The sequence below is a fragment of the Gymnoscopelus braueri genome (assembly GCF_963280865.1).
Source record: "Gymnoscopelus braueri genome assembly, chromosome: 18".
Lineage (NCBI taxonomy): Eukaryota > Metazoa > Chordata > Actinopteri > Myctophiformes > Myctophidae > Gymnoscopelus > Gymnoscopelus braueri.
In genome coordinates, this window is record NC_137618.1 from 20893667 (window position 1) to 20920152 (window position 26486).

The 26486-nt window shown below is 41.1% G+C and overlaps 3 protein-coding genes across 3 annotated transcripts in view; 1 reads left to right on the forward strand and 2 right to left on the reverse strand.

Moving 5' to 3' along the window:
• The window catches only part of LOC308073603 (OX-2 membrane glycoprotein), an 8538-nt gene extending 1895 nt beyond the window's left edge, over positions 1 to 6643 (reverse strand). The window contains exons 1-5 of the mRNA XM_080412606.1: positions 6522 to 6643; positions 5917 to 5992; positions 5108 to 5428; positions 3624 to 3953; positions 746 to 1030 (exon numbers count right to left, since the gene is read on the reverse strand). Of these exons, the coding sequence (XP_080268732.1) occupies positions 746 to 1030; positions 3624 to 3953; positions 5108 to 5428; positions 5917 to 5989 (1009 nt within the window). The 5' untranslated portion in view covers positions 5990 to 5992; positions 6522 to 6643. The remainder of the gene's footprint in view (positions 1 to 745; positions 1031 to 3623; positions 3954 to 5107; positions 5429 to 5916; positions 5993 to 6521) is intronic.
• Positions 6644 to 8536: 1893 nt separating this feature from the next.
• On the forward strand, positions 8537 to 17030 carry LOC308073600 (Golgi pH regulator). The gene is made up of 14 exons (XM_080412601.1): positions 8537 to 8769; positions 9611 to 9670; positions 10136 to 10239; positions 10358 to 10464; positions 10636 to 10737; positions 10899 to 11019; positions 11598 to 11678; positions 12521 to 12630; positions 13750 to 13838; positions 13990 to 14082; positions 14276 to 14371; positions 15110 to 15199; positions 15571 to 15636; positions 16149 to 17030. Exons 1-14 carry the CDS (start codon positions 8728 to 8730, stop codon positions 16353 to 16355), a joined length of 1368 nt encoding a protein of 455 aa, XP_080268727.1. The 5' UTR covers positions 8537 to 8727; the 3' UTR covers positions 16356 to 17030.
• A 1794-nt stretch (positions 17031 to 18824) lies between these two features.
• Positions 18825 to 23004, reverse strand: pdzk1 (PDZ domain containing 1; the record flags this gene model as incomplete). The annotated part of the gene is made up of 6 exons (XM_080412600.1): positions 18825 to 19256; positions 19427 to 19669; positions 19774 to 19970; positions 20081 to 20413; positions 21974 to 22187; positions 22798 to 23004. The coding sequence occupies 6 exons, from the start codon at positions 23002 to 23004 to the stop codon at positions 18852 to 18854; spliced, it is 1599 nt and encodes a 532-aa protein (XP_080268726.1). The 3' UTR covers positions 18825 to 18851.
• Positions 23005 to 26486: the final 3482 nt, after the last annotated feature.

The window sequence follows — 26486 nt, forward strand, 5'->3', positions numbered from 1 at the left end:
AGAGAGAGAGAGAGAGAGAGAGAGAGAGAGAGAGAGAGAGAGAGAGAGACACACACACACACACACACACACACACACACACACACACACACACACACACACACACACACACACACAGATGATTAGCCATCTGCCATTTGGCAAACATGTAATTTTTAATATTAAGCTATGTAATCAATGTGGTGGGTCGGAACGCGCTGTCTCTTGTATGAACCATGTCTGATTAAATTTGAGTAGATTTGATTTGCGGCATTATGGACAAATTCTGTATGACTGGTGACTGTTTAGCATTCACACTCCTGACCATGTGAAAACAAGGTAAACTGAGGTTTCCTGCTGTTCATCATCATGACACTCATGCCCATAATGAACCCAGTTACCTGTGGCACAGTATTAGCAACAATATGAACAAGATGTTCTGTTGTGTTTTCGGACTTGCATTAGGTTCGCTGTATGAGGAAAAAATGGTTGTTTGGGAACAATTCAGAAGGGGCTCAGTTGAGGTATGTGCCAGTGTCAGAACTCCTTTATACTTGGCTATCCTTTTAGCTAACAATCTCCAGGCTTTGCACACTGTTCAGTTGTCTTGGCTGTAGCCTGGCTTGGTCAGGCTGCTATTACAAAAACCATCTCATGTGTTATTAATACGGGCGTTGGGCCAGAGAAAATAAAGATATATGATGTTATTCCAAAAGTTTGAGCAAGAGAGTCATATCAAGACAAAGAAACACTGATGTTGACTCACTCTTAGTGTTCATGGACACTGAGATCGGTGTCTCTAGCCCTTTATGGTGGACCATGCATTTAATGGATACATCCTTCAGGAGCCCTGATTGGACAATGAGTGTGCTGATAACCAGCGTGGTCCCGTCCTTCTGGGGGATCTGTGTTGTTGTGGGGGGGCCCATAGTTCGGTTATCCCTCTCCACGTTCCACACAATCTCCGTAGGGGGGCGCGACACAGAGGTGCAGTTGGCCTCAATCACACCTGGGGATGTGGTCTTGTAGCTCACCTGGGGTTTGGGCAGCACTGGAAAAAAATAAAAGCAAAATAGTAAATGGTGCATTTATATAGTGCCTTTCTCCACTATACTTTACAACGTGCTGGGGATCAAATTCGAGAACCATCCTATTCCAAGATGACCACTCTAGGGAATTGTGTGATACAGTGTAGGTACAGTACAACGTTTTCTTTTGTTTTATTTATATCAACACTTTTTCTAGTTTATACTGAAAATAGCCCATAGTTTTTTCTTCGGGGTGCAACACCGGCAGGCAAATAGGTATAAATCAGGCTTTAAATTGTTGCAACCTGAGGCAAATACTTTAGACTTTTGGATCAGCCGTGACATCTTGAGATCCAAAAGTAAAGCCATGGCTGTTTTTAATTCTCTGCTCTTGGGGCTGAAGAAGGAATGTTATTCGTTGGAATTGAGAACATTTGTGTTGGCGGGAGCATATTTAGCCACAGATATTTGGCCCTGATAGCAGTAGCGTCTTCACAGATGATTATGCACTGAACTTAGTCAATCTTATTTAGATCAGTTGCAGGCGCCTAAAATATTGTAGCAGTGAAAAAAATCAGATAGCAATCCAAGAGCCCGATGCATCCAAAGCTCTGGTAAACAGGAAAAAAAATTCACACATATTTACCATACATTTTGTTAATATATATATGTCTAATTCCATGTTTAATAGTGTGACTATTTTGGGGAACATAACCAAACCACAATATAACTGTGCACTATGCATCCTCAATCCTCATGACATTACTGTATAGTCTTGAATAATGTGCTTGTGTGTGTTAGAGAGAGAGAAAGAGATTGAGAGAGAGAAGGTCAGAGAGATGGTGACAGACGCAGGACAGCGTGTGGGTAAGAGAAGCAAGCTATTGGCAGCAATGAATTGAAAGAAAAATAAACATTATTAAAGCTTTATCCACAATTCCACTTCTCTTCTTTTTTTCTACTGAAAACGCCTACTGTATAGTTCGATGGCAGACAAAAGCTCTGCTGTTTGTTCAGATAATTGAGAGAGGGGACGGAGAACATGGGAAAGGGAGAGCGAGTGAACAGAAACCAAGAGATGGAGGGCGTCAGAGGCATGGGGACAGAAGGAATCACTGTCCGCGACAAACAGTGACACACAGTCCCTGACCCGAGCATTTCATTCGGCCTCTCACCCACATCCCTCCCTGCCTCCACCATTCCACCTCGTTCTCACTTCTCTTTCAAATGGCCCATTCTTTAGACAGAGACACTGGCCTGGTGCTTATGTGAGAGCAAATCAGACACACCAATAACAACTAGTGCAACTACCTCCATGCCGGTCCGCACCACTTCAACTGATGAAGAATGCCGGGGCACGTGTGGTCTTCAACCTCCCAAAATGTTCAAGTCTCCCGTACCTATGTTCCCCAGGTTCTATGTTCCCCAGGTTCTATGTTCCCCGCTTTCCTAGGAGAGCGGGGAATATAGGACCTAACCTAAACCTAACCCTAACCATAACCTTAGTGGGGAACATAGAACCCGGGGAACATAGGTACCCTTAACTTCAGGACATGAACCACCCCTTCCCGCACACTTAGAACACTGAACTTCTGTCCCTCCCTTAATTCCTTAAGACACCCTACTCTTATCCCTCCTAACCCAAGCTTTGGAATGACCTCCTCCCTTGGTCAGGATTTCGGACTCGCTCCACATTTTCCATCGCAGTCTGAAAAGTCACCTCTAGAGACTCAACCTCACCCTTTAGCACTCTTCGTTCCTTGTATTCCTTCTTTTTATCGAGAGATGCTAGTTATACTATGCAGAGGTTCTGTTTGTAGCATGTTGTTTAGACAGATGCTATGTTTGATGTTTACCTCGTACCCTGCAATAGTTACTTGGTAGCACTGAATCTTCTTTGCTCTCTACTTAGGTGATGAGTACGATTGCCCTGTTGTTTGTTGACTAATGTTCATGACATTTACTCTGATCTTGCACTTGTTGTAAATGACTCTGGACAAGATTGTCTGGTAAATGCCTAAATGATGAATTGTAAACATAACTTCGCCACAAAAAGACTGCAACAACACTACATCAGGAGAACGGAAAAAGACCCACATTCCTAACCTGATCCTAGACATAGCCTAGTTTATCTAGCTTTATCTCAGGACAGCCTGTCTGTGAGTTTAGTCTGTCTGTATAGTCATTACTTACCCCGACGACTTCTCCGTCTTCTGCTCTTGCACTACTGGTGTTCTTCTAACCCCTATTTAATCAACACTTTAGAGGACTGTCACACCATTCTCACTCAGACTTTACACTGTGCAGTAAGCTCATATTATGAATTTACTGAAGATGGTTCCTATATGTGTTTTACTGTACATCATTGAACATTGTTGCACAGCTGTTTCTCTGTTACTGTATTCTTAATACAATTCTATGCAGAGCTGAATAGAAATGTTTTCGCTCAAAAAGAAGAAAAAACTAAATTAAAAACAGTAAAAACCCCACTAACCATAAACCAATATATTTCACGTACGCTCGCAGCCCCAACAAATCATTTCTTGTCTACTGTCTATGTGGGATGCCACAAATATGTAATTACAATTTCTGTCAAGTTGTGGAAATGTGTATTACCAAAAACAGAGAGGCAGACAGTGGAACTCTTAGGTCCGCCAGGTTGTGTGTTGAAAATGCAGGTGTAACAGCCCTCATCCCGGATAGTGACAGGCTGGATGGTGAGCTGGGTGTGGGACAGGGAGGTACTGAGCCAGACCCGGCCCTGGTAGGCAGGCTCGATCATGGGGTCGCTCCGCTTGGCGTAGGAAGCCACCTCACCGGATTCTCCGTGTTCAGGAGTGTGCCTCCACGACACCTGCTCCACCTTTTCAGGTAGACCGTAGGTGCAGGACAAGGAGGCCTTCCTGCCATTTAACGCTGTCTTGTTGCTGTCAACGACGATACGTGCTGGAAACAGGAGAGACCAAGATTGTGGGATTGGTGGGGAGGGGCTGAGGTGCAAAAAGAGCAATGCTAATATTCTGAAAAACTGAGACACCCAAAAGCGATGCAGTTACTGGTGTCCACAACGTCTGTTTCTGGTTAGAAGAATAAGGCTACCTCCCCCACTGCTACACCTAAATGAATGTTACTGTTACTGGCCATGTTCCCACAGCATCATCAACCATGCTCATACTGCAACAAGGCACATCCCCACAGATGACTGATTTACTGTTTGTCAGAACTAGTACTTTTCCCAAGTGTCCAATGCAATGGATGGTTCTGATTAACTGTGCTGTGTGTATTCCAAAGGGTTGGGGAGCAATTTAAATTAAATACACAAACAGCAGACTTTTTTTTGGTAAATGAATCTCATGTGAGTGCTCATACTGAGTTGAGTAAAAGAATGTAGACAGCAATCTACTGACTTACTGTAGCTAATGATAAACACTACTGTCCTATTTGTGCCTCAAGGTTTTAATGCGGACATGTATTTAAAAAAAGGATACTGCAAATAGTTATGTGAATAGATAAAATTATAAAGACACAGCACACTGTCAAGTTGTGACAAGCTTGACTTTATGCTCCTCTCGAATTCAGTGGTTCCCAAACGGTGAGACAAATCCAGGTGTGCCTTGGGATTTTGTGACAACCACACATCATTATCGCTATTATTAATTAATTAGATACAAAAAGTTATCAGTTTTTATAATTTTAGTTTTATTTACTACGGTATATCAGTACTTATTTCCCAATACAGAGGAAATACCCTAAAAATATATATTTTAACCACTTTCAACATTTTGTCATTATAGATGAACATTCAAAATTATTATGATTATTATTACTATCATCATCATCATCATCATCATCATCATCATCATCATCATCATCATCATCATCATCACCACCATCATCATCATTATTATTATTCATTTTCAAAAATAATCTACATTTGTGACAATAGCACATCCACACAAAAAAAATCACCATGAATACCGGTGTGCCTTGACATTTTGACTTGCCCATTGGTGTGCCTTGGGCACACAACATTTTAAAACCGCTCCTCTGGTTAGACAGTATTATGTACATGTATATACATATATATAGAATGTACTCACAGTTAACAGTGAGGCATGTTTGTCCTTGCTGTGAACCAGAGGGAAGCAGGTCAAAGATGCAGGTGTAGCACCCCTCATCACGGAAGCCCACCCTGCGGATGGTGATAGCTGAGGTGTCCTTTGTAGACTGGGCTAGCTCCACGTGATGCTGGCCACTGATGCTATCCTTCTGGTCCGGGTCGTAGGTCAGCAGGCTCTTGTTCTGGACGTCCAGCCAGCGCACCTGCCTCAGGGATTCCACCTTGTCCTTGGACAGAGTGCAGGTCAGAGTAAAGGGCAGCTCCACGGGAGCTTCCAGCTGCGCTGGTGCTGTCACCTTACCTGGGATACACAACCACGTGTGGTGTCATCATCACATACTGTCTATGCCAGTGTTTCTCAAAGTGGGGTCCGGGGACCCCCAGGGGTCCTTGAAGGACTTCCAGGTGGTTCCCAGCTAAATGTGTTAATAGCATCACAATCAGTTTCACCACTTGGCTCTATTTTATACGTTGTCTTTTCAAAAATAGGCGATCTACAAGCTCACAACGCGTCACATCGCGGTGCATTGTGAGCTTGTAGATCTGCTATTTTTGAAAGGTTTTGAAAAATCTTGAAAAAGTTGAAAATCTTGGAATAATTTTGACATTTTCAACTTCTGGGGGTCCCTGGCACAAAATATTTTCAGATGGGGATTTGCGCCGAAATACATTGGGGGTCCTTGACGTGAAAATGTTTGAGAACAACTGGTCTATGCCATTATGTCAAACTAATCCAGTGCTGCTCAAGTGACATCATTTTTCAGACTATTATCTTTATTACATACTTACCCTCCAGTCTTGCCACCATTAGTATGGACAACCACAGCTGCAGACCTCGCTTGAAGCAAGCCTCAGTCATCATTACCTGCAGAAAATTCAGTGAGAGGTCAGGCTGGTTTAAAATCATGGAGACTTTTCAAGTGCACATTTATGATCTCTGATCCAAAGTGGATATGTTGAAAAATTACACCAAACATTCTCAACAATCAAGAACTTATGTTTCTGCTGAATAAACATCTATTAATCTCATTTTACAAACTATATATCTCTCTCTCCACATGATAACTGGCTGCTATTAGAAACAGATGCTGTTGTTGTCGTTTTTATTTTTGTTTTAATTGTCAGATTGCGTCTAGAATTCTGGAAATCAAATAAACAATGCTTGTTGGCATACGTTGTATTCTAACATATTCAGAACTGACTGTCTAAATGCCATAACATAACAAAGCTCTTAAATCAGCCCATCATTTCCACTGAACTCTATAACAATGGGTCTTTTGAATAAATGCACCAATCAAAATCTTGCTCAATCAAGTAAGGATAGCCTACTGAAAAGAAAATTACCAAACAATACAAAAAAGTTGTTCCAGTTCATTGTGAAATTACAGGCTTACCTATTTACGTCCTTAAATTCATGTAATGAAATAAAATAAGCAGCAGATGTGCCCAGGATATTCTATTGCAGAAAAATCCGTCCCATCCTCAGGATGCCAGTCGCTTATAGGCAAACATCCTCAAGTCCAAATGAGAAGCAGTTTTCCCCAGGCAGCTCCGTGCGGTACCAGTTCTATTCTATGTAATGACTGGTTCATAGCGCACAACTTCACTCAGTGTCAAACGACCTCAACACAGCGCCCTCTGTCGTTATAATCGCATACTACACATAATGTGTTCTGGACAACTTCTGGGGAAATGATGGCTCTGGTCCAAAGCGTTTAAGGCAGTGGTTTTCAACCTTTTTTTGCGTCAAGGACCCCCAAAATGACACATTATAGCCCACGGACTCCCATTTGAAAAGATATGCCAGGGCCGGCCCTCAACCATTTTGATTTCTTGGGAGTCCCAATCTACACTGTAGTGTATCATCATCGTCAGTATTCATTTAACTCTGAGAGTGTACAAATGGAACCAAATGGACCAAGTTGTCCATTTGGTTCAACTTCCATTTGTACACTGTCTGTCAGAGTTACAGACACATAAGGGTCCATTTGGTTCCTAACTATTATTATGGCTGGGGACCCCCTGGAACCCCCTCAATGACCACTGGTGGTCCCCGGACCACCAGTGAGACATGGTTTAAGAAGTTCTCCTTAACGCTATGATACTTTCGAGCCGTTGCCCGCACACCCCCGGTAGCGTAGCGGCCGCAGCCTCTCGTCTGTAGTAAAAATAAAAAATACACTTTCGCTACTTACCAAAGAAAAAAATGTTTTTAAGATGTTTAAAGCCTACTTTCCTTGGTGGAAACACTCGGAGCCCCCCCACCTCACGTCTAAAATACACTTTTTGGCCAGAAAATAAAATTTCAACGGATGGAAAAACGTTTTAGTTGCTCCACTGCGTCCTCTACAGATCATACAGGTCAATGGAATCTTTCTATTGATAAGACCTGTAGGCGGCGCAGTGGAGTAACTAAAACGTTTAGTTTTAGCTACCTACTCCATGGGAAATTATATGTCTGACTCTTGATACGAATAGAAGTCCATTGTCTTCACAAAAAGCCAACTAAAAGTGTAGAGCACCTAATTATAATCAATATGCGGACTGCGAGCACTATGGCAAAGGTCCCGTAAACTTTAAAGGGCATTCTTTCTTAATTAAACTTAATTAAATAGAAACAAAATTAACACATATTTAAATTAAATATTTAAACTTATTTTATCATTTAATCGTTGTTTTACAGATCAAGATGGAGTTAAAATGGAGTTCCATTAATACGTAGGAAAAAAAGAAAAGTATACTTTTTCCAACACCACTGTTGAATTGTTATTTTGTCCTTTGTGTTACGTTTAATGTCTGCGACGGAACTGCACATGGATCACACGACGCTCGTCCGTCACGAGCGTCATGGCTGAACTTCAACCTGGTTTTTGTACTTTCTCCATTTACAACCCGTACATCTACATAAACGTCAAACTTTTAAATATAAAGGGCTTGACCCATGGCCACAAATGTTAAAATTCTGTTCGGCCCCCCCATAAGTACCTGTATCTCCCGTATTGTTTAATAAAAAGTATTTGAATCCGGTTGGTGGTCATTTTTTCCGAATTTTCTCTAGATGCTTTCAACTACGCGTCGCGACCCTATTGGTTGGGAGGTGTTCTGCACTCTGATACATTATAACTCAATGAGAAAATGGCTGCCGATTGGATTAAAAGGCTTTTTATTGTACAATACGGAAGATACGGGTACTTATACCCACTCGAAGTGAATTGTAACATCCGTGGCCATAAGGTAAGCACTTTAGATTTGAAATATTAACCTTTATGTAGATGTACGGTCTGTAAATGGAGAAAGTGCAAAAACCAGGTTGAAGTTTCATCATGACTGTCATGATATGACAGTCATGTTTCAATACTACGCCCACGGAACTCGTCTTCACCGGCTCATTTTGATGACGTAGGGAGTGAAATGCAAACGCTGGTGACAGCCGTGACAGCAGATCAACGAATGTTCATAAAATGCACTTCAGTTAATAAGTATCTTATAATGCCAGCGTTTTAGTCTGAAGCTTGAATGAATGAATATCACAAAGTCAGCATGAACAGACATTAGATTGGAGTTTAGCAGCTAGATATCGATAGATTACAGGCTAACATCATGTCGTTTCTTGTGGATTCAGTGATCATGTTCACCTCACAGGTAAGTTGTCATGTTTAAAGTTAACGTCACTTTAGTTTGTAATAAAACTAGTGCAGCTGGGAGATGTTATGTTGTCTTCTCTAACTTAAAGTTAACATCAAAGACTGCACCTGACGTGGTGGTTTATTATGAGGTCAGGTGGTTGTTGACTTTTTAGCACATTCATACTGAGATGTGATATGTTCTCCTCCCCCTCCTCTAAACTCCTATTGGGACTATTATGTCCTAGTTAATTTGGCACAAAATAGCTTTTTGTTATGGCAGTGTATGGTCCCTACTCCCTAAACCAGGAGTCTTCAACGTTTTTCAGTCCAAGGACCCCTTAGGTGAGAGAGAGATGAAGCAGGTGTATCCTGGACCCCCCCCCACTACATGTTGTATAAAGTTGTGTTGCAGATTAAACCTTTTTTTTATAGATTTCATAGATAGCTCCTTAGACTTGTTTGACAGCGCTGTCAATGTGTAGCGTTGTGTTGGATTCATGCCAATGTGTATTTTCAGACAGTTAACCACTTAAACCCTCCATTAGAAAACGTGTACTTTGTCTGCTCTTTTTTCCCCCTACACCAAACCTCTTTAACGGGAATAGCCGATCTACAAGCTTGTGAGCTTGTAGATCTGCTATTTTCGGCTAATGTTCCCCTCAGAATAGGGATGCTAGGGTTCAAGTGGTTAATGTACAAGAAAAAGTTCCTATCACACAAAGATTTGGTGGCCCCCCTGTAGTAACTCTGAGGACCCCCTGTTGAAGACCCATATGTCCTGCCCTAAACAATATACACAACATGTGAAATTCTTACTAACCTTCCCTATTCCCCATTCTGTTCAACTACCCACTCAGGTCCTGTTCTTTGGATTTGGATGGTTGTTCTTTATGAGACAGTTGTTCAAAGACTATGAGGTAGGCTATGCTGTCATCTACATTATGCTATTTATTTCCACGTCGTGACAGATGTATTATTATGCACGTGATGTCTGTATTTAAATAAATATATACACAAAATAGCAGGCAAGCTACAAGCTCACAACATGTCACGTTGCGAAGTGCTGTGAGCGGCTATAATCACTATTTTTGTACACCACCCACAATGACGAGCAATGCAGGGTTAATTGCTTAATCAGACAAATGGATTTAGTCGATGATGAAAATCGATTACAATTTTGTTGATTTCTTAAATATAAAAAATGTAATGTATATTGAAAGTTCTTGATTATTCGATTAACCTATATGAGCATTATTAAGTCGGTTATTATTGGTTCCAAATATCAGTTTTTATGTATTTTCGGTTAATTGCCCAGCCCTAGTCCATAGTGGCAGTGGTTATAATAATCTGTCCTAACTAAGTATGTTCATGTTTGTTGACAGGTGCGTCAGTATATTGTTCAAGTGGTTTTCTCTATCACCTTTGCATTCTCATGCACGATGTTTGAACTCATCATCTTTGAGATTCTGGGTGCCTTAAGCACTAGGTACGTACAATGTTTTCATCTGTGGAAAATGATTATTTCTCATTGTTTACGTTGATACAATATATCATTGTAGCCCTTGTGTATTCTTAATACTCAGTTCATGTCTCTTCTTCTGCAGCTCCAGGTACTTCCATTGGAAGTTTAACCTGTATGTGATACTGCTAGTGCTCATCTTTGTGGTGCCTTTCTACATTGGCTACTTTGTGGTCAGCAACATACGTCTGTGTGAGTGCATCTAATTTGTTCTCTTGTAAAAAAACAACAACTGAAAAACAACTACATTTCTATCAACATCTCCCTGCACCTTCAGTGCACTGCACTGTGAGTGATATATTCAGCTTTAATTTGACACATGGTCTCACAGCGTTCTTTTTGTTTTTGTTTGTTTCTGTGCAGTGCAGAGACAAAAGTTGCTTTTTGCCTGTGTGGTGTGGTTTACCTTCATGTACTTCTTCTGGAAGTTGGGAGACCCATTTCCTATCCTCAGTCCAAAACATGGTAAGCATACCTCTTGGTAGTGGACATTCCCATTCGCCATGTATAGCTAATTCAAGAGTGCCATAAATATAACAAATTAGGTATTTATGTCATGCTTCGATCCTTCATCTCCATGGAGCACCTAAAGTGAAATGATTAATAATATTTTCTCTGTTTCCTAGGCATCCTGTCCATTGAACAGCTTATCAGTCGTGTTGGAGTCATAGGGGTCACACTCATGGCTCTGCTGTCTGGCTTTGGTGCAGTCAACTGTCCTTACACATACATGTCCTACTTCCTCAGGTGAGCTGCAAATACTGACCCTCTCACAGCTACATGTTATATGCATCAGTAGATAAGATACGATCTGATAACAATTTATTAATCTTGTAGGGACATTTAGGTGTCATAGCAGGTTAGATTTGGCACTAAATATCTGTAATGGTCTCTGAATGAATGTATGTTTAATCTTATCAGTAAATATGTTGTATATGTGCAGTCTATCAACAGTGGATGTATGATTGAATGTGTTTCTATCAACCATGAATATATGAATGGAACATATGTACAGTTTGTCAACAATGAGTATATGCATGGTCTGTCAATAATGACGATTAATTAAGTTATGCATGTACATATCATCAGTCTTGTCAACAATGAATATATGTATGGGTATATGTACAGTCTATCAACAATGAATAGATGTATGAGTACATTGTATGTGCAGTCTATTATGTGTGAGTACATGTATCCTAACAAGCATACTGTATGTCAACATGTGTCAAGAAAGACACACAAGAGAAGCATAATTACTACTGTCCGTTTGCATACTGACCAATGACCCTATATACTTTATGTCTGCTACATTATCATTTCTGCAGAAATGTGACAGACAGTGACATCCTTGCTCTGGAAAGAAGGCTACTTCAAACTATGGATATGATTGTCAGCAAGAAGAAACGGTGAGGAGATCCGTCATTAGACCTCTTTCCCTCAGGTTCTGGGGCCGTAGTCACAAAATATTTTTTATTTTTTATTTTTAGACTTCTCCTAAATTACACTTTGGGGGGTGTAGGTCTTTAAATGTATTTATACCAAAAAAAGCATACCTTTATTTACACACGTCATCACAGATCATATTAACTCTTTCAGTGCCAATGAAATAAAAAAATTATTGCGAACTGTGCCAGTAATATTCTTTATTTTTTCAAAGTAAAAAAAAAGTGCTTAGGAAGTGAGATACAGCCTTTTTCAGTTATAGGTTAAACAAAGAGTGGATGGAGCTGCAAATCTTCAGATAATGATATCTTGGGTTCTGAACATTTTTTTTCCAAAAAAAAACTCGGGATTTCTCGTTCTGGCACTGAGGGTATTCAGATAAAACTCGGGATAACTCGGGGCCTGGCACTGAGAGAGTTAACATGTAATTATCATTAAAATATTAAGTGGATTTATTAAGAGTAAAGCTTGGCACACAGTACAGTACAGTAAAGTACAGTAAAGTAGTAGGCTACTCATGGGCACCAACAACACCAACAACAAATTTGTTTTCCGTGGTGTCTTAGTGACTTAGTGAAATTCTCTTGACTATCCCTAACGTCTTGCTGACTGAAGGCACTTACTCCTAAAATGTAGAGCTCTTAAAGTTTAGGACTGGCACACCCATTATTTTAAAGATTTACTCCTAAATTGATCAGTTAAGAGCTATATTTTAGCCTTGAGATGTTTTGTGAATACGGTCCCTGATGTGGTTGTTGTGTCATTACCTACCATGTGTTATATGTGTCATTTTGTTTTTTTGTAGAATTGCTATGACCCGGAGGCAGATGTACCAGCGCGGGGAAGACCAGAACAAACAGACAGGATTCTGGGGCATGATCAAGAGTGTCACCTCCTCACCACCAGGCAGTGCTGGTATCCTTCACACAAATAATGACTATGAAGACTAATGGTCAGGGATTTCATTTAATACGCGGTCCACGTGCATGCCATGTATTGTACATGTACATGTGCATGTGCATGTACAAAGATGTGAGCATAATGACTCGGGCGTTGTATTAATGCAAAAATATGTTTTTTTTCGAACTCTTGTTTGTATAATGAGTACATCCACACAGAATGCAAAGATTACACTGTGATAAAGCGACAACATTTCTATTCCATTAAAATCATTGACTGCCAATGACGAGATTTCTCGTCATTTTTCTCCAAGGCTCATACCGCCAATGACGAGATTCTCGTCATGTGGTGTTTTCAGTGGTTTACGATAGAGGGTGCTCTTCTGCAGCCTGTGAATGATCCCAGGATCACCCAAGAAGAGTACACCCAGAAATCACGTGATCACAACAAAATGAAGCTGGTTTCGTTTAGTATTATAGGATTTATAAAAGTAAAATGTTCTCTGCTTTCTGTTGCTTTTTGGCGAAAACAAGCCACATTCAACTGCCCATAACTGTTGAACGGATTACCCTGACGGATAGCTTTTTTCCCCCCCGATTCTCCGAGACACCCCTACGTCTTTTGAGGCGATCGGCTCAAAAGAATATTCTATGATTTTTCAAAGGTTAGTAAAAACGCTCGAAATCGCTGGCAAGGGCAGCTATAGATGATGTTTTTACTCCGGCAGTTAAAGAGTTAATGTGCAACATCGTTTTCTCACTTAACAGTAAACAAACCAATATACAGTATAAGTGTACTGTATACAGGGTATCTGCACATTTCTAAAGTGACAATTTAAGGACCTTTAAGACCTTTTTAATACCAAATTGGCCAAATTGTAAAATATTACGTAAGAAAGAGGCAAACATTGTGAAAATAGACGATCTACAAGCTCACAGCTTGTAGATCGGCTATTTTCACAATATTTATTTGTGGAACCGAGTCAAACTAAATGTAATGCCTACAATTCCAAGTGCTTGTCAGGGTGGGGGGGTCCCCAGTTCAAATATGATTATTTCGGGGGGGGGGTCGCGGCCTGAAACGTTTGGGAACCATTGGTAATGGATGGTGGTTCCTTGACTACATCCATTCCAGACCTCACGTTGATTCAGCAGGAGGTTGACGCTCTGGAGGAGCTTAGCCGACAACTCTTCCTAGAGACTGTGGACTTGCAGGCCACCAAGGTCACACACACACACACACACACACACACACACACACACACGTGCACGCTGTTTACACATTCCATAGAATGAACACAAATTCACCTTTACATTAACAGTGGACACTTGGTGTCTGTGTAACTAATTACTTCATCCTATCTCTCCTTTTTAGGAGCGTATTGAGTACTCCACGACATTCCAGGGGAAATACTTTAACTTCCTGGGCTATTTCTTTTCCATCTACTGTGTGTGGAAAATCTTCATGGTGAGAGAGAGTTGCGTTCATGTGTCATTTCTGTCACACACATGCACACATAATGGCTTCATTTGTAACACTCGACGCAAGCACTTTGTGTCTGTGGTTTATCATGTGGGATTTAAGTGCATGCAGTTTAAAAATGTTGGACGCTGTAGATTTTCAGCCTTATTCAGACTTGTTTTCTGTTTCTCCAAACTAGGCCACAATCAACATTGTGTTTGACCGAGTTGGAAAGACTGATCCAGTGACAAGGGGTATTGAGATTACAGTGAACTGGCTAGGTATCCAGTTTGATGTAAGTTATCACACACACACACACACACACACACACACACACACACACACACACACACTCACACTCACACTCACACTCACACACACACATTACTCAGAATGTTTCTGTGGAAAAACATGATGTTGTCGTGCATAGTGGGAATAGTTCAAAGAATTACTCGTCTCCTATGCTGAAATTGAATAATAACATTACTAAATTGGGATTTTAAGCAGATGAATAAAAGATGAATGTGTGTTGGGGAGTCTGGATTTGTTCAGAGCAGACTGCTGACACTGCTACGTCTTTTAGTTGCTTTGGTTGAGCAACTACACAAGCTTCAACAAATGGTGATTGTTGGGAAGGGGGCAAAACTTTGGAACTATTTGCCTACGTATCTAAAACTAGAGACAGATGTGTTTGTTGAGAACTCTAACTATGGTTGAAATCAAATCAACTGTGCTCACATGAACTGGGTCATTGGAATGATTGTCTACTTTTAGTTTTGTTTCACAAGTTAATGTACTGGGGCTGATTTTGATTATGTTAATTATTAGTATTTTATATATTTTTTTGAATGCGCTTGATTGGGTTTTAGACAAGTGTTATTCTATTTAGAAAAGCCTCCTGTGTACAAGTGTCGGAAATTAGCACTTGTGCTATACACTTGAAACAATGCATTTGGTTCATCCAAAGTGATTGTGATGTCAAATAAATAAACGTTAATATATTCCCTCTTCGCTGCTCTTCTTTTCCGCTCAGGTGAAGTTCTGGTCTCAGCACATCTCCTTTATACTGGTAGGAATTATCATCGTCACGTCTATACGAGGTCTGCTCATCACCCTCACTAAGGTACGATACACGCAGTCATCACTGACACTTTATATCACAAAAGACCCCTCTTTACAGCAGGTGTCTTCAACAGGGGGTCCGGGACCCCTAGGGGGTCCTCAGAGTTACTACAGGGGGGCTGCCAATCTTTGTGTGATAGGATTTTTACATTAACCACTTGAACCCTAGCATCCCTTTTCTGAGGAGAACTTTAGAGAAAGTTTAATCTGAAACACAATTCTATACTGGGGGTCCCTGCTTCATCTCTCTCTCTCAGCTAGGGGGTCCCCTTGACCTGAAAAATGTTGAAGACCCCTGCTTTACAGCGTTTACATATCATTGTTCATCATATATTCTGCTTGGCTCTTTCCTTTTTGTCTTCACGTGTCTAGTTCTTCTATGCTATATCCAGCAGCAAGTCCTCCAATGTCATAGTGCTCGTCCTCGCTCAAATCATGGTGAGTAAGCAAGCCTGCTTTATTACGGTCCTGTTATTGTATAGATCAGTGGTTTCCAACGTTTTCTGGATCAGGGCCCACTTGAAAATCTCAAGCGTTCGCGGCCCACCCATCTGACCACTTGACACGGCATCCGAAGGGACGCGTGCATTCAGAGCTTATTTGTTTTAATGATCAATCATTTGTGTTACGGCTAGCTAGGATCAGTGAAACCAACGTAGTATACTTTAAGTTGTTCTCATTTGTATCACTTTGAAAACACAGTTTTTAAGGTTGTAAAGTAAAAACACCACGTAATGTTTTTAATTAAAAAAAATATATATATATATTGATGTTATATGATTATTTGCCAATTCTTTGGGAGCCCACTTGGATTACTCTCACGGCCCACAAGTTGGGAATCACTGGTATAGGTCATAAGGCACATATTAGCTGTATACGTTATAACTCTGTCTTTGTCCCTTTCTCTTGCTGTCTCCCCACTCACCTCCGTCCTTTCTTCTGTCTCTCAGGGGATGTATTTTGTGTCATCAGTGCTGTTGATGCGTATGAGCATGCCTCTGGAGTATCGTTCCATTGTGACAGAGGTCCTGGGGGAGCTGCAGTTTAATTTCTATCACCGCTGGTTTGATGTCATCTTCCTGGTTAGTGCCCTATCCAGCATCCTTTTCCTCTATCTGGCTCACAAGCAGGCACCAGAGAAGCACATGGCCCTCTGATCTCACAACCTCCTACTTGGAGGTGACTCCTAACCCCTGTGACTTTTAACCTGAAATTCAGGGAAGTCAAGAACTCGCTCAACTTTTCCTTTTTATATATAAGAAATCATTGTGGTTCGTCTGTGCTTGGCCTGTACTTCCTGAATCAGGAAGGGCTGACTGTTGGATAAGGAATGCTTATTAATGGGAACAATGGGAATGTGAACTTTGGATGCTGGTTGGGTTTAGGTGAGAATATTGACAAAACAATGTTGTTGTTGTTGTTAGTTTGGATTTAATTTTAACTTTCAAAATGCAAATGCTTGAAATATCTGCCAGTAAGTGTGCCCATAAAGTTTTACTCCTTTGACCAAAATCAATCTGGCTCTCAGTTGGACAATAGAGCTGTTCACACTTTACAGCACAGCCCAGCTTGACTCCAGCTGGGATCTAGGCAGCCCGGCCCATATGAAGGGATGAGGAACAAATTGAGTGCACTGACAAACTCTGTCCTATGGTAGTTCTGATAGTCAATGTCTGAAACCCAGGCACTGTTGTTTGTTGTGATCCACCAGTACATGTTAACAGTTTGACAGTAGCTTCCATCTAGCGCTGATGGTCAGTGTTTGTGCGTATCTACTGTTTTTACACCAGAGAGAGACGGATTTTGGAATAAATCATTTGTGGCCGCTGACATTACTTGTGTGTCTGTAATGTTTGTTACTAGTATGCAGTGTTCACTTCGTCGACTAAAACTATGACGAAAAGTGTTCGTCGACTACCTTTTTTCCGCGGATGAAAATAACATAAAAACGAAATAAAAACTAAGCTATGAAAAACTAAAACTAAGACTAAATATATTGACAATTTTGTCAACAAATGAAAAATAGACAACATTTTTAGGGAGGGACTAGTGGAGAAGAGATCCAGTAGAACTAAGACAAGTCATTTCATGTTTGGTTGCGCTCTGAAAATAGCCAATCTACAAGCTCACAACGGGTTGCGCTGCGACGCGTTGTGAGCTTGTAGATCGGCTATTTTCAGCATGCAACCAAGTGTAAAATCAGGCATTACGACGCCATCAAGGCCTGACAAAATAAATTTTTGTCCACAAAATCAACTGTAGATTTAGTCGACTAAAATGTTATGATATTTAGTCGATTAAAACATTTTAGATGACTAAAATATGACTAAAACTAAATGAATAAAAATTTGCTGTCAAAATTAACACTGTTACTATGGGGAGGAATGTAATTCTACTGGGAACAGAGAGGTACCTGTAATATAAACCAAACATTTTAGGCAGGGGAATTTGACAATATACTGCACATTTATTTCACAGATAGAAATAACAAAGTTTAAACTTTATCTTGCGTTACAAAATGTCAGCAATTTGTGATTAGAGCAAATATCATCCATGACAGACAGCAGTAGGTTTATTGACTGTGCTGTTACTGCTGCTAGCTTAACCTCCTCAGTATATTTATTTAATTTTGGGAATTTGGCTAATCTTCAGTGTGAGAAAGAATTACACAGGCAATGAATAGCGGGTGGTAAAGACAGACAGACAGGCAGGGCAAGGAAATCAATGGTAAGACTTGTTTACACACTGTGCTGTTTCATACAGTTGACAACTATGTTCGTATCTAGGGCTGTGTTCATACTGCAGGCAAATCTGATTCGTGTTTCATAGCTGACCTTTCTCAGGACTGACTGTCCAGATTGTTATTTGTAAGTGATCAGATCGGATTTGTGTTATTTGTTGCTGTGGTAACAATATAATAATCTGTCGTATAACGGTGCCAAAAATAGTCAATCTACAAGCTCACATCGATGCAACACGTTATGAGTTTATACAGTAGATTGGCTATTTTTGGCGAGCCAAAACATTTTAGACTTCAGTTTCCAAGTGTCCAGACTGAGACGCATTAAAATAAATCAGATTTTGGATCACATTTCAAACCACTTAGGAATGTGGTTCAAATTTGATTCACAGAAATCTGTTTCCACATGGATAGGCCAAACAAATTGTACTCGGGCTGTCAGTCTGAACATAGCCTAGGACTGGTCATGGTTGGCAGGTCAGAGTCTCTCATCAATACTGTCTTCAGATGAAGCCGATGACACAGATGGGGTCTGAGAAAGAAAGAGAAGACATTAGTTCTTGGTACTAAGGCAAAATTTCAAACATAATTTTAATTTTAATTTTGTGATACTCACTTAACCACATGAACCCTAGTGTCCCTATTCTGGTTATGTCATAATAATAGGCGGATATAGACAAACTTTCAGTGAAAATATATGAATATTTGGCAAGAATAGGCAAACATTTAATGAAAATAGCAGATCTACATCCTCAAAATGTAAATGAAGTATGCATAGGTGTTTAAGTGGTTAAGTAGCAGACACCACAAAATACAGTATAGTAGTGAGAGAATGAATGTTCCCAAGCCGTATTCCTCTAGCCCTTCGGGACAGCAGGATGCCCTGCCGCCATGCAGGGATCTCCCTAGGCCTTCAGTAAAGCTCACTCACCCTCTCACGTGCCGGTGCAGGAGGGGTCTCTGGCCTCACTTCTTTCTCCTCTTTGTCCTCCCCTGTTGCCTCCTCCAAGATGGCGGGTGTTTCCTTCGCCTCTTCCAAGGTGGCTGGACTTTCCTTCGCCGCCTCCAAGGTGGCTGGCATGTGGACCTGTGCCGAGGACGTGCGACCGAGGAGCGCCGGTGTGATGGCCACCCCGTCGGCTTTGAGCTGGTCATAGACGCTCTTTGTGGCCGCCAGCATTTCCAGACAGCTGCTGTTCCTACGGATCAGGGCTACCACTTCTTCGTGGCCGCTCTTCTCCACGTTCACGCCGTTCACCTCCACCACGATGTCGTCCTCCTCCAGACCTGCCCTGTCTGCTGCCCCGCCTTTCACCACCTGGGGATAGGATAAGAAGCAGAAGGGGGTTGGTGAAGGATCAGGCCAACCAATATGATTGCAAAGAGGAAAGAAAATAGTATTTCAGCAACAAATTGACCATATTAACACGGCGGCTCAGGCGCTGGGGATACATCACCCCGACGGGGTGTCCTGGTTTTAAATCGTACCTCTTTGATGTACTGGCCACACACTCCCTGGATGCCATTGAGGTGGAATCCGTAGCCATCTGAAGCCCTCTCCATCGTGCACAGCTTTGGCTTGAGACCCTGGTCCTGTACCTTGACAGGCGTGTCCTGGTCCTTCTCCTTCACAGGCGTGGATGGTCTGACCACGGTGGGCAAGCTGACTGCCTCTGGGTAACTGGGTGGAAGGTCCTTCTCCTCCAAAAAGAGCATGGGAGAGACTCTGCCCTGTGAAGAAGGGGACACAATGTTACCCAGAAAGCCTGTAATCCCTGGTTAAAAGAAAACACCTGGTATATTTGCAGGGCTGACATCGATTGCTGTTGGCTCACCATTTTGTACATATTGTCAGTGTCTGAGTCCACCACCAGGAGGCAGCATTTGTCACCACTCTTTCTGATCCTGTCTACCACCTGCTCATGGCTGCAGTCCTCCACCTCTTGGCGATTCACAGCCACCAGCCTGTCCATCTCCTTCAGACACGCCTTCTCTGCCGGGCTCCCCCTGTCTATGTCTTTGATAAAGTGGCCTGTGTGGTGGCAATTGTTACACTGTCAGGAGGACACAGATGACTCTGTCTGTAAATGATAATGATACAAAAGAATGTTCAATATCATTATGTGTAGGTGATGGACATGCCTGTCTTGTTTGGCTCCACCCTAAGGAAGAAGCCGTAGCCATCGGATCCTTTGGTCAAGTCAGCGATGCGTGGCGTGTGTGGGAGGTGCTTGACTGTAGCCAGCCCCGGTACGATCCTGATACGCTTGCTCTTGTAGTACTTGTCTGCTTCCTCGTCGGCCACTAGGAGCATGATGCTGGTGCCTGCTGCTTTGACCTTGTCCACTATGTTGTCATGTGTGGCGGCCTCGATGTTCTCCCCGTTGACCTCCAGGAGACGGTCGTTGTTTTTGACCCCTGCCTTCTCAGCCGCACCACCTGGGGCCACCTGTGTCATGAACACACCCTGCTGTCCTGGAGCAGACATTTTGTGGATTGAAGCTGAGGCAAACCGTCCCTGAGCAATAGCCAATAAATCAACATGCTTGAATAATGACAAGAGTTTAGTTTGATCAACAACCATTATGATTTTATTTGTGCTACCCCAAGCCTCAAATGCTAACGAATATGTATGATTTAAGTTAAAATCTTAAACCAAAGAGAAACATGAATGTGTTGATAATACTTGGTTTTATATATGTTATAAAAGGAGGATATTTCTTCTGGCAGCATGCTGTAAAATAAGACTATATTATTTTGTGTCAAGGATTTTCTGTTGGATCAGCTGACCCAAAACCAGTGATGGAAGAAGTACTCACATGTTTTACTTAAGTAAAAGTATCAATACCCTATTGTAGAAATGGTATGTTACAAGTACATGTTCGGTATTAAAAATGGACTTGAGTAAAAGTACAAAAGTATTGGCATCAAAATATACTTAAAATACCAAAAGTATAAGTACTCATTATGCAGAAGGTCCCATTTTAAGTTTTCAAATGTATAAAATGTATGAAAATAGCCGATCTACAAGCTCGACAGGTTGTGAGCTTGTAAATCGGCTATTTTCAAATTGCCAAAGTATATATTTAAGTATATAATTTCCTTGAGTTAGATGATTATGAAAAATTTGAGATATGTTTTGTTAAAGGAGCTTTTGTTGTGGCAGATTGTATTTGTCAAGCTTGGGAGAGAAGACAGAACAGTCTGTACTCTGTATAATTCTGAGATGTAATTGAATGTACTACGTGAATACATTGTAAAACATGTTATAAACGTAAAATGGTGTCTTATAAACCCATGAGGGTTGGGCACTTTGTGTGCAGGACACAGAAATAAAATTATCTATCTATCTATCTTACCTGTCTGAAATGTCAAGCCGAAAATAGGTAATGTTAGATATTACATAATCGCCTAATCGCAATTATTTGAGATAGTCGCAGTTATTTTTTGCATAATTGTCTTAATCGTCATAATCATTTCCATGTTAAAAACAAAGGCTAAAAGACAAACTGATTTTTTTTTAAATTCATAATGTTCCAATAATGTTCAACGATAGAAACACAATTAGATCGTTAATCGCAATTATTTGTGGGACAATTAATTGTCAAGTAAAATGTCATAATCGTGACAGCCTTAAGTAATATTTGAATGACTTTTGAGAAAATTATAAACAAAAAATAAAGCCATTAATGGCAGTGGCTCGGGGGTAGAGTGGCCGGATGGCAACCGCAGGGTTCCCAGTACGATCACGGGCTCTCCCAGAGTTAGTGTCGAAGTGTCCTTGAGCAAGACGCTGAACCCCTAATTGCTCCCGATGAGCAGGTTGGTGCCTTGCATGGTTTCCGCCACCATCGGTGTATGAATGTGTGTGTGAATGTAATGCACAATCTATGTAAAGCGCTTTGGATAAAAGCGCTATATAAATGCACCATTTATTTATTTAAAATTGTCTTTGTTTAATTGACGTACGATATAAAAGTTATGCATAGACAATGACATGTTGTGATGCCGCCATGGTTATTTAACATCACTCACCTGTGAGGGAGCGCAGAGAAAATCCATAGCCTGAGATAGACTTGACCAAGTAACAGAGTTTGGGTTTTGGTGTCTGTCCGGCGACTCCGTTGACCACCGGTCTGGCCTGCGGTTCAGACAGGTCCACTTTCTCTGCGGTGGCTTTCTTATAGGAGGCTGCATCCATAACGTGGAATGTGACTGATGCACCACCGTCTATCACCATGTCTACCACCTGCCCCGGGCAACACACAGGGAACACATTAGAAACACACTAATTCTATAAATTACGCAAATCTCTGCATGCGTGCTGCGTGCTGTTGTTCTTGAGAACCGTCTGACTGTGCCTGACCTCCAGGTACTAGGATAATGAGTACTGCACTAAGTACTCTGACAATGGGTACAAGGGGTATTCCCAATGGGTGTCGTTCCCAACGGGCAGGGCATCAGCCTAGTAACTATAATGATAATAACAGTTTTCAAAACCAATATAACAAAAATGCTTGTATACTGTATATTGATAAATGTCTTTCCTGTACAGGTATGTCTTAAGAAGTGGTTTGATCATAAGCTAACCTGGCGGGTCATTCCTTGAATCATATGAAGGAGACAGGGGCGTGAATAGGTCAAAAATAGGTTTTGTGGAAGATTGGGGATATGGATCTGCATGTCATCAACAAAATACAGTCAATTACACTGAAAATAATTTAGCCTCATAAGAATTTAGTGTCTAAGAAATAGGTTGCAATTACATCATTAACCTATAAGATGATACAGTGAGTGACTGCAAGCTTGTAGCTGTCTGATTTGAGGATGTTGCTGCTGTCGACGTACTCCCTGTTTACCTGTGAATGGGAGATTCCATCCACATAGGTTCCATTTACTCTGAGGATGCGGTCCCCATCCTTTATGCCTGCCAGCTCGGCAGGCCCTCCCATCTCCAGGCACCGGATCAGGTGGCCGTCCTCTCCACGCTCCACCCTCAGGAAGAAGCCAAACGTTTGACCTGGCCTCTTGGTTATGGCTATCACCCTTGACTTATATCCAGCCATGTCCTAGCGCAGAGGAGAGGGTAGATCTTTAACACACACTCCCACAATCACACATTTTCTTCCAAAGTCCTTTCTAAGCCATGGCAAGTCTTCAAGCTTATATTCTCCTTTTAGAGAGCCCTGGAATATCTTATCTGCTGTCAATATGGCCTACTACTGTCAATAATCAAATTACACAATCTAAATAACCATCACGATGCTTTCCAGGTGAACTCAAATATCAGTTTAAAGATATATACTGTATATTGCCAAAAGATACCTGTCGTAGGCATTGCGCAATAAAACTACGACGTACACATAATCATGAGATAGTTTACAACTGCAATCCGCAGGAATACACAGAAGTGCTGATCCCTCCAGAAAAAGTTTATTCCTCCTATTCCTGCCAGCACTCTGTTGTTAATAGTTAACAACAGACACATCTGAAGGTTCCAAGGACTCATTTAACAAGAAAGTTTGAACTTTGACTCTATTGTAAACAACAGGAATATAATTATTTTATTAGAGTGTTGTCACTTTAAGGTAACGGGTTCCAGGTGTGAGTATGAAAATGAAAACAATATCCTAAAAAAATCAAATTTTGTCTGTTGGATTGGGATTTAATATAGAATCTTGATCTCAAAGCTTTAGCTAAATCAAATCTCCCATCGGTTTGTTAAGGAATCAGGAATAAAAATGGAACAAGGTGCTGCCTAAAATGTTTAAGTACAATCATTCACAAACCTAGCTTTCCTCAATAACACATACACAACACACAACATAATCCCAAATTGTTCTACAAAGCAACTATTAATGTTAATTCATGTACCTACTAAACTAAACACTACTCTGATCCTTCCTCTTAGCCTTGCCTACTTGCTGCCAATTATTTGTTTGAGCTCTTGTTTTATTGGATCTTGTTTATTTGATACACTTATTTGTTTTAGCTCTTGCTCATTTGATTTTCCTATTTGTCTCATCTGTTTAAGAAAGTAGGTAGCTGATATATTGCACTTTTTTACCTTAGCGCTAGGTATGCTCTTAGTTGCTTGTTTTAGAAGAGAATGCACTTATGACTTCTGGTGATTAGTAGTTTTCTTGCCTACCTATTTTGAATGCACTTATTGTAAGTCGCTTTGGATAAAAGCATCTGCTAAATGACTGTAATGTACTATTGTATATAATGACATAAAGGTCCAATCCCGCAACCAATGATGTACAATTGCTCTAGTTTAGAATCAGAATCAACTTTATTGTCACATAAGTTTACAGGTGTAAAACAGTGGGTGAAATTTAACTAAATATTTTTGTAAATCACAACAGTTTGGAGCATGGAACATCAATCCATACATTTCAGGGAAACTTGTTAAAATATAAAATGGTATATTAGAACTCTTATCTGGATAATTACTCACCAGCTCTGCTTTGCTCACTATCCCTGTCCAAAGGAGGAGTTCACCTGTCAGCGTTTAGTTGTTGTATCTCCTCTATCTTCAACCTGTCCTCTTTCTATGCTCTCCGCCCCCTCTATCTTTCTCTTCCACATTTCTTCTCCCATATTACTAATAGAACGGCCTCCCTCCCTCCCTCCCTCTCACTCTGTAGGACTTTGCCAGGGCAAAGGTGGGCGCAAAGGCTGAGTTATTTAACAGTGTCTTGTGTTTGGAATGTCTCAGCCCTGTCCAACCCGTGCCCGTGGAAAGTTAGATGGGATGACGAAAGAATCATCTGTTTGGTGGCCAAAGGTACGTGCAGGAGAAGGTAACAACTGCCAGAGCCAAGGATCAGTCAAGTATATCAACATCAGTCAGCACTACTTTAAAGGACAAGCCACCTTAAAATTGAATTCATTCATGGATATTAAAGGACAACTTAGTTTTTTTTTACAACAAGAGTTATTTTATTCGTTTTTAATGATAATGTTAAAAGATGAGTGTTAAAAAGAATCATTTATTGCTTTCTATCGTTATTGCAATTTTTAACTGGGGGCGGGGGCATTCGGGTAATTGGTAAAGATGCCGGCTATTTTTGTCTCCGCAAGGCCGAAGGCACGGAGATCAGGGCAGAACCTCTGCCCCGAATTTTTGACATTGGTCTGTTATAGCGCCACCAGGAGGCCATTTTTTGCAAAAACCCATTTTTTAATAATACTCCCACGACTTTTGTCCAAACATCACATCAATCGGTACACAGTATCTCTATAGTCATGTGATCAAGGCAGATTTGTCGGATTTTTCATATTCCATCCTAATTGGCTAAGATTAGCTTCCAAAGTTTGTAGGAGTTGCCTGTTTTGTACAAAATAATCTCTCAAGAACAGATTCTGCTCTCCGCTTGATTCTGTCGGGGGGGTTCGTCATAACGTGTACGCACTGGCCTACAAGTGGGCGTGCCTTCAGATCAGGAAGCAGGCCGCCCTTTACCCAATCAAATGTAGTGGGCGGGATTTACTGTCTGCGCTCTCGCTTCCCACTGAAAACAAACCGAAACTCATTTAACAATAGCGTCCTCGGAGCAGACAAAACCACGGAAAGATATTCACATTTTAACTTGCTCTTTCATCATAGAAACAAGTGGGCTTATAACCAAAACGATCCATGTTCTCTGGGAGAAGTGGTGTTAGTGTTCCGTGCAGAAATATTGTTAGTGGGAATGAAAACATAAGCGCACCACCGGAAGTGGAGCTCTGAGGGTAGACCAAAAACCCTGGTTTCCTTGCGCACGGGTGCTATGTTGAGCTCCTCCCAGAGCCAAGTGAAAGAGTAAAAAACAGCAGAGGGCGCTGTTTTTCCTTTTTATTTGGCGATGGGTTCCCAGATTGTGTACAAAATGCCTCAAATCATGAACACAGCGTCCGATTGCCGTGAAATGTTGCACACACATCCCCACTAGGCCAAGGAATAAATGCCACAGAATCCAGGGGAAAGAATATGTTGATTGTATGACCTACAGTTCATGCCAAAACGTGAATCTGCCTGTTACAGCGCCACCATAAGGCTGATTTGAAAAATGTAGGGTGGCATTTGTTCCTTGGCCTAGTGGGGATGTGCGTAGAAGTTTTCACGGAAATCGGACGCTGCGTTCATGATCTGAGGCATTTTGTACAACATCTGATATCGAATTCCAAGTTTATGCCAAATGTTTTAAGTTCTGCCATATATCCAAAAAGTCTCCCTTTTACATACGAGAGACTCTCAATTGCGTGGTTTTTCTACCTTTTCCAATCTGATGTATCTTAAAGTAGCTGCACTATGGCCAGCTTGTATGAACTGTATGGCAACTGGACTACGCATATTATGAGTTCTAATATCATTCGGTGTTCACTAATGGCGTCTTCAATGCTCTTGTTGTCATACCAAAACATGCCAGCGAACATGGACACTTTAGAGTGTACACTGTGTGTCGACTTGCAAGAAATTACACAAATCTCTATGGAAATTACACCTTTAATGATGTAAGTCTTTCCTGTGGATGGATGATTTAAAGTTGTGTGAAGTTACAGG

Excerpts from the sequence above, each read along its gene's own strand:
- LOC308073600 (XM_080412601.1), top strand. The coding sequence starts at position 8,728 with ATGTCGTTTCTTGTGGATTCAGTGATCATGTTCACCTCACAG. Across the intron at positions 9,671-10,135 it reads AGTTGTTCAAAGACTATGAG|GTGCGTCAGTATATTGTTCA; the intron begins GTAGGCTATGCT and ends GTTTGTTGACAG. Across the intron at positions 15,200-15,570 it reads TGCTCATCACCCTCACTAAG|TTCTTCTATGCTATATCCAG; the intron begins GTACGATACACG and ends TCACGTGTCTAG.